Source organism: Pongo abelii, chromosome 17, assembly GCF_028885655.2.
Source record: "Pongo abelii isolate AG06213 chromosome 17, NHGRI_mPonAbe1-v2.0_pri, whole genome shotgun sequence".
Lineage (NCBI taxonomy): Eukaryota > Metazoa > Chordata > Mammalia > Primates > Hominidae > Pongo > Pongo abelii.
The window spans coordinates 24,544,951-24,562,348 of NC_072002.2; the positions used below are offsets into that span (position 1 = coordinate 24,544,951).

The window sequence follows — 17,398 nt, forward strand, 5'->3', positions numbered from 1 at the left end:
GCATGTACTCTAAGATTGCGGGAAGGAAATGCCTTGTGAATTCCAAATATAATTACTAGGATATCATTCAAGGAAAAGACATTATAAGGTTTAATTGTTTCCTGCCCTCCTTAGTCCCCTCTTCTGATTATGGTGACTTTATATTTTCCTTAGTGAAATGAAAAGAACGTGGGGTATGGAAGAAGGACCTTTGGACTCATGGTCCAGCAGGAAAACTCAGCTGCGTGGCCTGGGTAGGAGCCATAACCCCTGGGACCTCAGCAGGCTGTTCTGCCTAAGAGTGTCGGGACTCACCAGGGTGACTCTGGTGGACAGTCTCCGTGGAGTCTAACACCCCACACAAATCCCACTGTCACCTCCCCTTTCTGTCCCTCCCCACCTCCTCCAGGGCCCGGGTAGCTGCTATTGTTTAGTATCTTTTCCAGGTGTGGTTATGACATCGCCTTCACACTGTCCTCTTGGAATCACTGAAGAGGTTCCTGGGATGGGAGAGCTGAAAGGAGCCTTAGGAATTTTCTAGAACCATCATCCCATGCCACCACCCACTTCAGTAGGATAACCAAGGTTCCAAGTCACAGAGCAAGTTGGTGGCCGACCCTGGTCTCCTGACTGGCTACAGCCCCCCCAGCCCCAGCCTTCCCCATCTCCTCCCACCTTGCAGCAGCCCCACCTTGGCCTGCCCTGCCATGATGCAGAATTCCCCCTTTCAAGGGTGCCCTAGAGCCCCCATGGCAAGCCTTTAAGAAGGATCACCCACTTTACTCAATAAAGAGGAGAACACAGAGCTCTGAGGTACCTTGGCATTCTGCAGAGGGGGCTGGTAACTGGACGGCCGGTAGAACATCCTCTGGGTGGCATCAGTGTGAATGTCACCAAGGAAGAGCTCCTCGACCAGGTGGTCGAGGTTGTGGTGAAGGTACTGCTTCTCCACCCGGATGAGCTGAAGCTCATGCATGGCAAAGTTCACGGCCTTGGTGCACTCACAGCCATTCTCCTCTCGCCAGAGGTCATAGGCCACGTCCTGCACCCAGGGACCCCCGTCTGCGAGGAAGCCCGGGCATGTGCGGTTCACCTGCTGGCCGAGCTTCTCGGCCACCGCCTCTGTGTGGCAGATCACCTGGACGTTGTGCAGCTGGTAGTCGGCTTCCGTGCCCCCTCGGATGATCCAGGAGGCCTGGCGGAGGCGGATCTTGCCCCGGATGATGAGAGTATAAGTGGGATTTGTGCACCGGTTGCTGCCATAATAAAACTGGTAGGCCTTGAAGGTGTTATTGTGGTAGAATCTGTAGGACCTTGTGATGAACTCTGGACCTGACCTTACTTCACAGCTGGGAAAGAAAAGGGGAAGAAGAGACCTTCATAAGCCTGAAGGTATGGGAAAGAGATTCATTATAGTATTAAGAAATTATACAGAAATAATAATAAAGTGCTGACGATGGGCCAGACACTGTTGTCAGCCCTTTATAGATACCAACTCATTGACTCCTCACAAAAACCTAGGAGTTAGGTATTATCATCACCCAGGTTTTACAGGTGGGGAAACTGAGGTTAGGGAACATGCCCAAGAGCACACGACCAGCAAGTATCAGAGCCAGTCCATGAATCCAGGCAGCCTGGCTCTGATGCTGTACTCCTAATCACTCTGCCTCAGCCAGCCTTCCACTCGCTTCACGAGCAGGCCAGGAGGGCAAACACCTGCTGCCCTATGCAGGCATTTCTTTCTGGATAAGGAGGATGAGTGCTGTGCTGGCCTATAAAAGAAGTTCCCTTACGCTAGTGCAAAAATGTTCGACTTCCTGAACACTTTTATTTTATGGACCTTGTCTACAGTAGGCAGGTGCAAAATATCTGTCATCCTGAGACAGAATCTAGACACCTAGCATCTTCTTGTCCATTCAAAATTAATTTTCTCTCTAGTAGAAAAGTAAAGGGGCAATTAACTAAAAGCAAAGCTGGCACAACAGAAATAAGGGTTCCTTTTATTTATGATGGTTGCCAGTGTGGCCTTAGATGAATGCTAGGTTCCTGAGCCAGAAGCACTAAGAATCTACAGAGCGTAACAGCAGCAGGATGGAATTGAGGGATCTCACAAACGGTTCTGTCAGCCATTCGTATATACTAGCTGAGGCTGCAATGGGGGTACGGGGAGGTACTCAAAGCCCTGGCCAAATAACCTGGCCTTAGCCTTTTGTTAGCTCCTAGTCTCAGTTACGCCATGACTTTCAGCTCATCAATTCTGGCCTTCCCAGTCTGCTCTCATCTATGATACTAACACAGATTCTGGTTTGAACTGACGAAGCGTTGCTAAATCAAGCAGTCAGGCTAAAATGCCAAACACAAGTGGTTTTCAAAATTGCTAACATTTTAATTTGTTCATTGATGGATTGCTGAAAGATAAGCATTATTTAGACGGGGGTACCGTTGCTATGTAATGTTTGACAACTGATGTCGAGTAACATCCTATGGACATAAAGCACTCAACAGTACCTGGGGTATCTGTAATCTTAGAAAAAACAGAGAGCAAACACCCCAGATTTCTCCCACAAGGAAAGAGAAGTTTAGTGTAAATAGTGATTCATGTTAGATGAGGTTTAGAAAAGAAGATCCCTTTTGTTTAATTTTTTAATCTAAGCATCAACAGTCTGTTGATTCTGCCTGCCACGTACAGTGGATCTCAGGCCCACTCACTTCTCAATTGTTCCTGCAGCTCCTCTTACCTAAGCCTCTGTGCTCTCTAACCAGAACGGTTGCAAAGGTCTTTTAACTGGTCACCCCCAAATCACTTTTTCTCCCGTCCATTTGCCAAACAGCAGCCAGAATGCTCTTTCAAAAAGCTGAATCATGTTTTAAGCATGGCCCCTGCTGAAAGCTCTTCAATGATTTTTCAGTTCTCTTAAGTTAGAAGATCTGGTCTGCAAGATGCCTTAGAGCTGGCCTACCCTCCCCAGCAGCCTCATCTGAGGCTGTCTGCCCTGGTTTACTGCATCCCAGCCACAGGGCTCTCAGCCAGCCGGTCCTCCAATCTAGCCAGCCTCTTGCTCACTCTGCATCTAGCCTGGCTTCTGGTTCTTTAAATACAAAGCTCTTCCCACAGTCTTTGCACAGCCAACAATGTCTCAGCTCAAGGGTCCCCTTCCTTGGTAGGCTTTCTGAACTCCGCCCTGATCTTAAAACGGGGCCCCCTGGTATTCTCTTTTAGCACCTGTTGCTGCCCCCACCCCTCCACTTTCATAGTACTTCTTGTGTATTTACTTATAAAACCCTTGAAGACAGGGACCAGGTCTGTTTTGTTCACTGCTATATAAACAAAACTTAAAATAGTGTTTGGCATATGGTAGGCACTCAATAAATATTTGTTGAATAAAATGATAAATATTTTAAAAGTATGTAACATGAAGGTTGTTTATACAAATTGTTTATCGTGGTTATTTTGAGAGACCTCATTTTTTGAAATAAAATTCTGGGTCTTCATCATCTTATACAATTTCTTTTTTTCTCTTCTCCATATTCATCTGATCCCTCCCCAAGGAACTTGGAGGGTGCTATCCATATCCCGGGAACAGCGCACAGGGAGAAGTGATCAGATCCCAGAGTTAGTCTTGTTAATTCTCAGCAATTTAATGGGTAGAAAAAAAAATCACAGATCTGCCTGTAGGCTATTTTTAAAAGCTCTAATGGAAGATAAGCCAGAGCTCAAACTGGGATAAATCTCAGCTTCATAGCATGGAAAACAATCCAAGAACTGCACCCTGGCTAGTAGAGGTAGCTTTTAACTTACTCTTAGAACCCTGAAGCCATATATTAAATTACCAGAATATGGCTAGAATATTTAGACCATCCGAAGCTTGCAAGTCATGTTTCAGGGTTGGTGAAACACAGACTCTTAATTTCACTTGCTAATGGTTTCTTTTTATACACAAGTGGTCCCATAGAGTTCAGTAAACAAGGATCTATTCACTCACACTGTGTGGTTAACGGGAGTACAATATAATCTCTGCTTTAGCATAAGATTTCTACAGTACTTAGCTCTTTTTCTTAACCAACCATAATTTCAGAGTGGTTTGGTTCTTCATTAGAACTTAGACAACACCTAAATCATTGTAAACGATATAAAGTCTCTGCATCTGAGAACCCATAAGAAGGGTTTTCCATAGTGGTGTGTTCTCTGGCCTCTCCCAGACCCCACCTGTCCTCTTACCCTGTAGAGACCCAGTGGCCCTCAATTGTAGGTGGCATCTGCACTGTGATCCTTGCACCATTGTGGAGATGTTTGAGCATGTGATGGCACTGTGACTCCTTAAAAGCCCTCCAGGCACTTTTCTCTAAGGACCTAGGATGAGACCTGCTGTCTGGATGAAGGAGGGCAGAACCCTCTCCCAGCCCTGAAAAATAAAAGTGGAAAGTTAGCCAAAAGAAGAAGTAGCAGCAGACATGAATCAGGCCAAACAATCACCTCTGCAGCAGACAGTGGCTGAAGGTGGGAAATGATTGTTTATTCTACAAGGTGTCATCACAGTGCACGCTCTCGTGTAGGATGCACATTCCAAAGTGGCAAATGTCATTGTAGATCAATTCCCTGGTGAGAAAACTGAGGTCCTTGGAGATCACCAACATAACTTGCTTGAGGTCACTTAGCTAGTTCCCGGCAAAGCCAGAGATCAAATCCATGCATCTATGAAGCAACAATGAAGGTTGTGCATCTAAGGAGTGTTTGTGCAGGGCGGCCAAGGGAATGTGATTGGCACTGTAGGAGAGAGAAATGAACATGTTCTGGAGTCACCAAAGTGGAGGAGGTGGGGAGAGGTGAAAGAGGTGTCATCAATAAGGGTGAATTTACACAACGACAGATTTAGGTGAGGAAAGGAAAGAGCAAGGAGACCAGCCTCAATGAAACTGCAGCCTGGGCAGTGATGGAAGGAGAAGGCCCAGGGGACTAGGAAGATTCCCAGCTGGGATGTGCTTGCTGGCTTGGCTCTATCTGCTTACACCAAGCCATGCATCTTCTGGTTCTCTGTCTTCAAGTGGATGCCCTCTACAGGGCTGCTCACCACGTGGTGTGAGCCTTGCACCCTCCTACAATAGGGATGTGGTGTGACATTTCCCCCCCAGTTATCTTCCAAGTCCAGCCCCTCACCCTCACAAGGCCAGAAACAAGCTAAACATGCAATACAGGGCTTTAAATTAAGAATAATGGCAAGAAGATTACATATGTTAATTTCCCAGGGGTGAAGACATACTAGCAGTAAACTTATCTTCAGAACGAGTCATGCAGGTTGGCCACAATCTATCCATGCAAAATTACCACTAGCCTAATGTTCAGAATAAAGCAATTAAAACTGGTGGAATTATTATCTGAAAGCCACAGTCTCCTCTGATATTCACTCCTGAAGTGATTAACAAATCAACAGGCATTTATGGCGGACCTACTACGTATTTAGCCCTGTGTTAGCAGAAAAGACACTAGTTAGACAACTGTACAAACTTTTTTTAAAATACAAAATAAGTAAAATGTACCTGTTAGAATGCTACTGGTGAGGAAGCAATTATATTTTTTAATCAACACATAACTAGGTTCATAGAGAAGGCACGGTTTCTGAGAGATGATTTGAAAATGAGAAGTTAGATTCAGAATATAGTCACTTAGAGCAACATGATGAAAATCTGCCTGGATAAACTGAGACCTGCAGGATGATAACTTCAGATATCTGTTAAATATTCAGATATTTACCATCATGTGGACAAAACATTCAAAAGACTGAACTAGTTTTTGATGGAAAGTCTTGGTGTTGAGAAGACAGAATTTTCCATATCTGAACTCCCAGATTTTCCCTCTAAGTAGAATTCTGACTTTGAGATGGAAAGACAGCTTCTGATCGTTCTTACAGATTTTACATGCAATGAATGTCAGTGAGACAAATATACCTAAGGGTATTACTCAACTAAATGAAAATTGTGAAAAGAGATTCTAGACAAAAGAGGACAGTGCCATGTTCAAATTAAAGGCAACCTCACTCAGCCCTGTTTAGCCAAGTCCCCTGATTCTGGCCTGAGCTAGAATGGGGCAAACTCTAAACATGAGAACTCTGCCTAGTGTTGTTATTATTCATGGTCATGCTTATTAAGCCAGGGCTTCCTTTCCTGAGGCCTCGAGTTCCATCAAGGGAAGTCGTCTCCACTAGAGTGGTACTCCTGGGCATTCCCTCCCCATCCCTCATTCTGCCCTCCCCTGGTGAAGCCACATGAGTTATGGAAGTGGAAGCAAGCGTGCTTGATTCAGTCATTTTTCTCTTTTCAAAACCAGCCTATTTACAAAGCACATGCATTTTGATCAGCTCCCCCAGGGGATGAGGACCATGCCCCTTTAGTTGTTCAGCTGTGGCACTGGGCCAGATGGGAAGTCTGAAACATTCGGGGGGAACTATGAGCACTCCTATCATGGGCACCCATCTACACTGTGTCTTTTGATTAAGTATTTATCACTGCGCTAACGTTTTAATCCCCAAGTGCCTCGCCCTCCTGTTGAACGCTTCCTTAGCTCTGAACCAGAGTAGGGGAGAGGGGACTGCTTACTGGACCTCTGCCAGCCTCAACAGTTGTAGTTATCTTGATAACTGTCAACATTTCCTCAGTGTCCCTGCTAGGCAGTCAAGGAATGAAACTGAGTATAACTTGCTGTCTGGTGGGTCAACAGTATGATCGATTTTGATGTGACTAACTTAAAATAGATTTTAGCTAAAGTTATAAGGTATTGGGAGTTGGGGAAGATTCTGCTTTAAATATGCTACTAAGCATTCAGTAAAGAAGCCATCTCTCACTATCAACCAAGCTGTCTTCTAAAACTTGATTTGTAAACCTCTACACCCTGCAAGTGTTTTCCCATGAAGATAATAAAAGCCAGGAGTGTAGTGGATGTGGATTAAAATCTCTATAGCTCAGCTGCTCGAGTTTGAAACTAGATCTGCCACTTGAAGGATTGCATTGATCCAAGACATCAAGGAGTGTTAAGACGTATCATTATTTTATTATCAGTGACAAAACACGCACATTTAAACAATGACATGATGCCTTAACAACAGTCATGAGATACCCGTGCATCACTTGCAGCAGCCTCCGATGGCACTGACATTTCTGTATCTAGTCAAAGACATTTGGCAATTTCTGTTGCATTTGGTGGCACTGCTGCACGTGTGACAGATAATCTGTTTGCTCTGTACGTACTTCAGTAACAAAACAAAAACAATGCCTTATATATTTTTTGGGCATTCTCCTTTCCAAGTAGTTGATTGATGCTGTGTGAGAAAATATGGAGTTGCAGTTATTCTTCCAGCAATAAATATTTGCTTCACTAATGTCACATTAACACTCCACTGCTCTATTAGAAGATCTGTCTGATTTTCACTGTGATTTTTCTTTTCAGTGCTGAGAGTGTAATTTATGAGTGAGGGAGGAAAAAACCCAAGCATGCTGACTCAGATGTGTACTCTCTTGATGTTCAAAACCAGCCTATTTGCAATGAATCTCCAGATGAGTCCCAAGGATGGACATAAAGGAAGTGATGTGGGGACAGCATGACCATCTGTGTTTTGGTTCACACAGGCAAAGGGAATGTCACCCCTCACGGCTACTGCCTGGAGGCCAACGGAGACTGGGGCCCCCACTGACTGTGAGATGCACACCACCTGCAGAGATCTTAAAGTACGAAAAAGATGGGTATCTTGCAGTCAATAAAACACAGTATTAGCGCAGTGACCTTAAACAAATCACTTAACTCTCCAAGCCTCTGTCTACTCATCAGAGATGAAGGGATAAAAACATCACCCACTTCTTAAGGTTGGTTTCAGTTTAGCAACCTCCCTTTCATTCCATGTTGGTTGGTATTATTTCAAATAATGATAAGGCTCTTAGACCACCCTCAAAAGTCCCCTCTAACTAACAGAACAGTTAAAATCATGGTAAAGTCACACAGAGGGGCCAGGCTCACTCTGAGCTCTGAGGAGGACAAAGTGTAAGGACATAGGGCCTCCAGGCAAAGTTAAACAATGACCCTCAATGTAGAAGAGAGTGAGGCCCAAAGTGCCAAGCTCTGCAGTTGCTGCTAAGTTCTACTCAGTTTAACAAATACCTATCAAGGAGGCTGGGCACAGTGGCTCATGCCTGTAATCCCAACACTCTGGGAGGCTGAGGTGGAAGGATGACTTGATGCTAGGAGTTTGAGACCAGCATGGGCAACATAACAAGACCCATCTCTACAAGAAAATAAAAATAGCCAGGCATAGTGGCACATGCTTGTAGTCCCAGCTGCAAGTCAGGAGGCTGAGGCGGGAGGATCACATGAGCCCAGAAGTTCAAGGCTGCAGTGAGCTATGATCGCGCCACTGCACTCCAGCCTGGGTGACAGAGTGAGACCCTGTCTCTAAAATAAACAAATAAAACATACCTATTAACCTTTATTTGCTATACTTTAGGAGCCAGAAGCATAAAGACTAACAAAGATGTTTTGTGTGTGTGTGTGTGTGTGTGTGTGTGTGTGTGTGTGTGTGTTTTAACTTTGAAACTTTTAAGGTCTCACTGGCCTGGATGTCAAAGAACAAGGGTCAAAATGATGAAGGAGGTTCTGGGAAGGAAGTTAGGGAGTTCAAAGGTGGAGAGAGAGGGAGTGGTGGTTAGCATTTGTATGGATCATTCATAAGACTAGAGTCACACGGGAAAGGAGGCCTATAGTTACGTTTTTAACCAGTGATGGAAGAAATAAAATCTAAGAACCTCCAATACGCAAATCACTGGAAAGCAGGAAGAAAAAGATATTAAATAGCCCAGGGTTCCTAAAGATCAATATCCATTTTGCTATTGCTCACATTTGACAATGACCACAGCTCAGGAACCCAGCGAGGCTGGCAGTGCAGCCAGGACACCCATGTGAGCGGCCAGATGGAGAACCCCAAGGCTGGCACAGCTCCCCAAGGACACAGTGACTTCAGGCTCACACTCTAGGGTGATATTCTATTTCTAAGATGGAAAAATGGGGTTGGTATTTATTCCATTTTTATCTTTTCCCTTCAAAGTACCCAACATCTTCATTACTCCTAAGGAGCAAAATTAATTTTACTCCTAAGGAGCAAAATTAAATGGGTCAAGTGAAAGAAGCTGCAGTAAGGCAGGAGAAACTGACTCTTAGGGCTTCAGTTCACCACTGCAAGTGGTATCCAGTATTTACTTGGCTCATCTGATGTGGCAAATGTGGATGACTTTCCTGTGAGTACTACTTCTGTTAAATGGCTGGGAATTAAAAAGTCATTTGAAGCACCAATTTCAGCTGCAGCAGAGGCCAAGCATCAAAGTTAGACCGGTAAACCCCAAAGCTTCCTTCTCAAGAATCAGTCATGGTGTGCCCTCCAAGGACACTCGTCTTAGATTTCTGGTCAACTAAGGAGCTCCTGTGTTTATTGCATCGCCTGAAGTAAGTCAATTCCAAATTTGGGACTAGAACTAGTGAATCATTCATTCATCCAAACAGCAAGGCTCTGAAGGGCCAGGCACTGTTCTGGACATAGCACCTACAAACATTTCGCCCCAGGGAGTCTCAGTTGGGCAAGAAACTGTAGGGTTGTAGAGGACTCTACACAGAGGGGGCAGGGTCTGAATTCTTCCTTGAGGGTTCATGGAGAGGCATCTCTGTCTTGAATATGGAACAGAAGTGGTCTAGGTGGAGTGTGCTTGAGCACACTCAAGCATGGGGGGCAGGAGTGAGAGATTCGCATAGGAGGCTCTAAGAGAAGGGGGCACGGGGCGACCTAGGACAAAGGGCAGAGGGAGGCAGGGCCACAGTAGACAGCACCACACATCTGTTACGCAGAGTGGGGACTTCACTGGAAAGGTGAAGGGGGGGGCCACCAAAAGATTTTCTGCAATGTCCTGGTGTGGTAAGAATTTTATTTTGGAAAAATTGCTTTTCTGGTTTTTTGGAGGGACATGGGGGACAGATTGGAAGCAGGAAGATCAATGATAAGGCTACTGCAATGGTTCAATCTTGTATGATTTATTGACTGGATAAATGAGAAAGATAAAAGAAGGGAACAGCTCCCAACAAACTACGGTAAATCTTTTTTGTAGTGTTGGACAGGCATTGACCATCTTTTGCATCTTGTGGGGGAAAGAATTACCAAAAAGTTATATTAAAAAAGGAAGGAAGGAAGGAAGGAAGGAAGGTGGGAGGGAGGGAGGAAGGAAGGGAGGGTCACAGGAAGGAAGGAAGGAAGGAAGGAGGGAGGGAGGGAGGGAAGGAGGGAGGGAGCAAGGGGGAAAGGAAGGAAGGAAGACAGGAAGGAAGGAAGCAAGTAATTAGCAGTACATCTGCATCTGGAAAGGAACTTTTGTAAAATATATATACAGCCTCCTTTAACACATTTTAAATTGCATAAATCAATCATCCCAGTGTTTAGCAATGCAAAGTTCAAGGACCGCACTAATAATAACCGTTCCTGTGTGAGTACACCTATTATTTATAATAATAAATGTGCTTATTATATATAATGCTACGTTTTTAAGCCCCTCCACTTAATTGGATTACTTGTGTAATTGGAAGTGTTGGTTAATCACAATATTCAGTTGTTGAAACTTCTGCCATTGTGTGTCAAATGCAGTTTGACCTTATGACCAGGCACTACCGTGCCTGTAGAATGGGGCTGTGGATAAAAAGGTATTGGAATGAACACGTAACAACGCTGTGTAGACTATGGAGTTTTTTCCCTCTTATTTTACATATAAAACAAGAGTTAGAAACCATATACTATATGTGAGAGTACACACACAAATAATGTCAACATTTTGATTAGTTGAAGATTCTAGATGTTAATTAAGGGGACTAGGGAATGGAGTTCCCATTCACTAAGATTTTGTTGCGAGTGAATCTACAAAAAAGAGTTATCTGAAAGGATTAAACAAATATTAAGAAAATGGCTGTGAGTTTTTGGTCTTCAAAGTGGTTTTGGATAAGTCATCTAATATATGCCTTTCTTTTTCCTCTGTAAACATAATGATCATGATGATAATGACTAAAGTTTGCATTACACTTGACAATTCACTTTAAGTATATATCATCTCATTTGATCAAATGCTAGCTACTATACAGGTACAGAGGCACTCTTGATTGAGAATGCATAAAGTCAGTCCACGGTACTATCTAAAGTTGAAGCTCTCCAGGGACTGTTCCCAGTCCAGAGGAATTCTGAGTAAGGTTATCCAAATGATTCCACCATAAAATGGTCTCAAACATTGGGGGTCCAATGGTCTGGGCCCTGATAAAATTATTATGGCAAAGGGAGTAGTTTCTTCCAAATGAATGTCAGAGAATAAAGTAGATTCTGGAAGGAATGGTTCATCTGTTAGAAACAAATTAAGCCCTGTGTGCTTTAGGACATAATTTTATAGACAACCATGTCCAGAGCACTAAATGAGATCCTGGAGCCCTGGAGGGCTTGGTGGTATGTAAGTGTGTGCACCTGCATGTGTGCACTAGTGATTTACTCCCAAGGAATACATTACCCCATGACAGTAATCCTAAATGACTGCACAATGATTGTAACTACAATCATAATCACAATAGTCTACCAGAGAGTGAAAATTCCCAAAGATATCACATTTTAAAAATAGAGTCATCTAAATGAAAGGAAGCACAGGGTTGACCATTTACACGGAGGTTTATGCCCTAAATAAAAGGCCTGTGTGTCAGGTTAACTGTTCACATCCCCTGAATTCACCAGATCATGCACATAGAAAGCAGTCCTTGGCATAGTTTCCAAAGGGAACACACACAGTACTTCTGCTAGAGCCATCCACAGCAGATCTCATTCCTAAACCCATGATGCACTAAGCAAGCATGCCAGTGTACCCGGAAACCAAACAGAGCCTTTGTAGACAGTGAGAGAAGAAAAAGGGTGGGGTGCCTGCTGGACTTTTGCAAGTCAACATTCATTCATTCAACAAATGGTTGAGTGCCTACTATGTGCTCAGGTATCTCTTAGGCTTGAATCATTGCGACATATACAGGAAAAAGTGAAATAGGACAGTATATTCCATGTCCAAGTCCCTGATTTTTCAAAAAAGTTTTTTTTTGCTTCTTTGTTTTTTGTTTTTTTTGAGACAGAGTCTTGCTCTGTCACCCAGGCTGGAGTGCAGTGGCGTGATCTCGGCTCACTGCAACCTCCGCCTCCTGGGTTCAAGTGATTTTCCTGCCTTACCCTCCCAAGAAGCTGGGATTACAGGCATGCGCCACCACACCCAGCTAATTTTTTTGCATTTTTTTTAGTAGAGACGGGGTTTCACCATGTTGGCCAGGCTGGTCTCCAACTCCTGACCTCAGGTGATCTGCCCGCCTTGGCCTCCCAAAGGAGGCCCTTGGCCTGGGATTACAGGCGTGAGCCACCGTGCCCGTCCTCAATAAAGTTTTAACAATCTGAATTATCTAGATGAATATATTCCATGGTTTTTCACCTGCCTATCTATATTGACTGAGAAATCAAAAGTTCCGATCTATTTTACACATAATAAAATGTAAAATTATTTGGGAAGGAAACAATAATTTTCAAGCACACTTGGGGCTAAACTAATCTTTGATCAGGTTAATCTCTATACATGTACTCTGAGGCTTAAGGGAAAAAACCTGAACTTGAAAAAGACTAAGTATAACGTCAAAATATCAACCATGATGGAGAGCTTAAAATGATTCTTTTCTGTTCATTTTGCAAGTTTCTGTACTTTATATAATGTGCCCTGTATACTTTAATAATCAGACTGAGAAAAGTGTTCTCAAGTTAGAATTGTTGTGATACATAAAATGTGACTGATTAGATTAAATGCAGGTAATTACTTAGCAATGAAATTGCCTGCCCAATTAAATAAGCAGTCATTACTGTAAATGTGTGCTTTGAAGTGGGTGCTGGTAGATAAACTCCAGCACAGGTTTCTATTTTTTTGAAATAAAAGCATGTACGTATTGCAGACTGTACTGAATTTTACCACCATTGTGGTACTTCTGCTTATCAAGTTCTTGTTTTAATTTCCATTTTTTTTGCAGTAAGCTTGCTGCTTTTGCCCATCTTGAAATCTTCATATTTAAAAGTCGTCTCTCTTTATGAGAAATATAATAAGGTCAAGTTTTCAGATTCCTGGCTCCATTTGACTTTAGTTAAAAACAAGTTACTTTTCTGTGCCATTTTGTAGTGCCATAGTCCTCAGGGTGGACACTGGGGCTGAACCAGAGGTTGCAAAGTTTGCATGTTGGATCTGCAGCTGACTAGCCACATCCACCCTCATCAGCACAGTTGTGGTCTCTGTGTGTGTCTGTGTGTGTGTGTGTGTGCACACTTGTGGGATTCCCAGAAGGGAAAATAGTGCAATCAACTGCAGTGTGCCATCCACTCAGCTCTAGGGCTCTACAATCAGTATGTCTTCCCTTCCCTCACCTAGATATTCTTCAAGAATCCTCAAGGAAGGGGGAATGCTCCCTTTCGGCCAGTGGACCTGGCAAGTGGTGGCACTTGGCACATAGTAGGCCCTCATAGATGAACTTACTGAATAAATGGTTAGCTGAATGAATGAAACCGGAAAACCCTTACAGAACAGAATATCCTTAATAATTTTAGGGTAATACCATACCCTTTCTCCAACCTTGAGATGTACATACCTATCACATGACTTTCCAGAATAATTTTATTCCCAAATTGGAGAGGACTAAGCAATGGCCTGTGTACACAAAACCAACCCATTAAGAACTCATATGTGGAGGATGGTAGTGGATTTTTTCCTGGTTTTCCCTGCGATCACTTCAACTCCATGGGAAGAGTCTACTGAAGACATGCCCTGCTGTGTATCTTTCAACTGATGTAGACAATCACTAACACATCATCTTCTATTTCTGGTCTGAAATGTTTTATGCCTCCCTTTGATTGATTATATTGTCATCAGTCTGTCCCTAAATAGTAGTATGTAATTACACAGACATATCACCCACCTATATTTAGTTCTTTTCTCATTTAAGGGGAAAAAGAATGAACTTAGCTAGTATAAAAGAATGAAATTGGCTTGTCAATCTATTTAACAGAGGATATTTAACATCTGTCTAAGACCCTTGCCCCTGCTGGGTACAGATGAGTCATGCTTCTTTTCAAGATTTCATTTTCTTTTTATGACTAAGAGGAGGGAAAAAAGTGCAGGAAAGAATGTTTTCTTGGTCACAAAAACTGTCCTTAGTAAAATAGTTTTTCAAAGATTTCTATTTTACCCTGTATAAACGTTTCCTCACATTATGTCGGTTAAACTCTCATTTGGTAATCTGCAAAGTTTTTAAAAGTCTTGACAGAATAAGCTTTAATGAAAGGAGAGAGCTGAAAGAGGCTTCACCTCTCAGAAAAGTCAACGAATGCTACAAAAGTAAACAGGGTGTGAGAATAGAACATCTCTCCCAACATCAGCTCCAAAACTCAAAATCAAATGTTTCCATTAGCAAAGAGAATGAGGCACTCCACTGAGGCATTACAGCCACACTTATTCTGGATACCTCATGCTAATCTGTGTTTTGGAGCTGAATGATTTCTAGAATTTGACATCTGAAACTTTTGTGGCTTTTATCTAAGCAAAGAAAACAGTGATAATGGACATCTTCCAGCTGCATACCTTCATGACATTAAATAGGCTTTATGTGGATTAAGTACTGCAATTGTTTTCAGAATTTGAAGAGGAGGAAAGTAAAACTGACATGTATACTTTTATGCCATCAAATTTTGAACTTGGGCCTCGCACCACATTTGCAGTCTTAAATAAACAACAGGCTCAAGTCTTGCCAGAGCCTCATTTACTCACTGATAGGATTTAGGGGTGATTTATAAGTTGCAATGAATTGAAATAGAAGTAGCCACAAAACTGAACAAAGACTGGATGCCAAACATAATGGTGCACTTCTTGCACTTCTTAACCTGACTTGGTGGTGTAACAATCTCTAAATGATGTGTGAAACTAAATTTATTAAAGTTTGTCACAGGAACATTCAACACCATAGAACAAATGCTTTTATCTACTAAGTTGACCCATAAATAGACAAATGGTATCCTATGGTTAGCAAAATAAAATGCCTATTTATCAGGAAAAAAAAATCATTAATTCATTAGAAGATTTCAAGAATTGCCTTCAGATTTATAACTTCTATTTAAATATATGATCACACTCCATCTGTTACTACAGAATTCTTAAATGCCTGCAAAGCACCTATCAGTTGAGTAGGACATATTCAGCAAACCATTCCCTTGGTTAGGTTGAGTAATACCCATTTGCTGTTAAAACTACTTCAATCAAGTAGATCTCAAGGGGGAAAGGGGAAAGGAAGAATATCCCATTCTTTTCTGGTGCTTTACATTATCCTTGCTAATTATGGCAAACCTTTCTTAAATCCTGAGGATTTATAACTTGAACAATGATTTCCTCTGTTTATTTTCTGTACTAGAGTCTGATACTCTCTGCTGGATCTAAGCAGATCTTTGAGCAACATTAGTTTTAATAATTGTGCCATTGCAGATTCATTCTGAAATTGGATAATTTTTTACAGGTTTATCCATGTCATCCAACTCAACTTTGCAAACCTCCCTTTTTATCTTATCTTCATATATACATATGCACATATGTGTACACACACATGCACACACACATACCAGCACGCACACGGTCTGGCTCCACTGTGCTCCCATTTATGGCTCAGACTGCCCTTCCCAGTTATTTCCTTGCTCCCCAATCCCCCTCCCAACACCATGGGGTCTAGGGAGCCCTCCTCCCCCAGATCCTCGGAGTTATGGAAGATTCCAGACTCAAATTCTCAAACTCAGGAGATTTGGGGCTCCTGTCCTCATTGAGGATACACTTGCGCTCTTGCTACCTGTCAGCCATTACTACCCCAGCTTGGACTGCTAAATAGGAAGTATAATTACAACCCCTACCTCTCAAAAGAGGGAGAACATACATGTTCAGAGTTACACTAGGTTGCATCTCTGAGGATCACTTTTGTAGTTTAAAAGGCAATGATTTTACCCCAAAAATGCTGTTCATGCCAAGTTTTTAAGTAATTTTTTTAAATTTTAAAATCATTTGACCATACTATCTTTTTTCTTCACAGATACTACAACAATTTTTTTAAGGGGGACAATTTTTCCTGTTTCATCTCTCTCTTTTTTCTTGTGTGTGTGGCAGCTGCTGTTTGATCTGTTCATTGGCTCTGATTTGTTTCATGTTTCAGCCAAAGATTAAAACTGCTCTGTAATTCTAAGCAGATGGGCCTAGGAGTCCAACCCTATAATTATACCTTCTCTCTTTTTGCCCTCGAACTGCAAGCCTTCCATCCCGACTGTTAAAATTCTGGGATCACTGGGGTTCTGAGTACACCTTGGCAACTGGACAGGTCTGGCCCAGCCAGACAAGTTCACAAAGCCTGTGGAGCTATGCGAGCCATCCACCTGGGGCAGGACTACAAAGAAAACAGTATCCGGGTGGCTTGTGGGTTAACAACTCTTCCCTTTCCTTGATTCTCCGGAGGGAAGGTCCTCAGCCTGACTTTCAGTCCTGGCTACCATGCATTCTGAAGCCAGAGCCGCTACAGGTCTGGGGTGGCTGTGGTGGGTGTTGAGGAAGGAGAGCCGTGAAGTCATGCTGTTGAAACGTCAGGTGTCTGACCATTAGGGACAGTTTGCTCAGGACATCCGCATCAACACGACGTGATCTGCAACGGCCTGTCAGGATTATGAACCCGACGCGCCATAAAACCTGCCTTGTCCGCCCCAAAGAAATTCTGTCTTGGTGTTTTCAGTGCAATTTCTGGAACTCGTTGAAAGGGCTGATGTTCTCTAGCTAAAAGTTTGCTAGAACCCCTGGGGAAAAGTGGCACAGGAAGCCCAGGAAATGGGACGTCAAGTTGGGGTGCACCTTAGGAGACTGGTAATAATGATGAAATCTTGGCTAACAGGAGTCCCCTGTTTCTTAAAATTACACCCAGAGAACACAACAGTCCACTTGGGAGAAAACCCCACAACCCCGCCTCAATCGCTAGGCAAAGTGCAGGCAGACAACAAACACTAGTTTTCAGAAGGCAGACAGATGTGTCTTTCCCAAATGATCAGTTTCTCTTTCCACTCTCCTAAAAGCTTGGAACACATCAAGAGCCTGCTGCATTCTGACATTTTGGAAAAAGGCTCGCAGAGCCGGCGATTTCATGGCAGTGTACAGTTGGAAAATCCAGCAGAGTGGACGAAAGTTTCCCTCGGACTGGATGCAACGGATTCTGGACATAAAAGGTGTCTGCGTGGGAGAACTTCCACCCTTCCAAAAAGAACAGTCCCGCAGCAAAGAGCTCCGGGTGCCCTGG

The 17,398-nt window shown here is 43.1% G+C and overlaps 1 protein-coding gene across 1 annotated transcript in view; it reads right to left on the minus strand.

Moving 5' to 3' along the window:
* Positions 1-17,398, minus strand: part of APCDD1 (APC down-regulated 1) — a 33,802-nt gene that overhangs the window by 15,793 nt on the left and 611 nt on the right. Inside the window, exons 2-3 of the mRNA XM_024236025.3 lie at positions 4,199-4,382; positions 797-1,328 (exon numbers count right to left, since the gene is read on the minus strand). Of these exons, the coding sequence (XP_024091793.1) occupies positions 797-1,328; positions 4,199-4,382 (716 nt within the window). The remainder of the gene's footprint in view (positions 1-796; positions 1,329-4,198; positions 4,383-17,398) is intronic.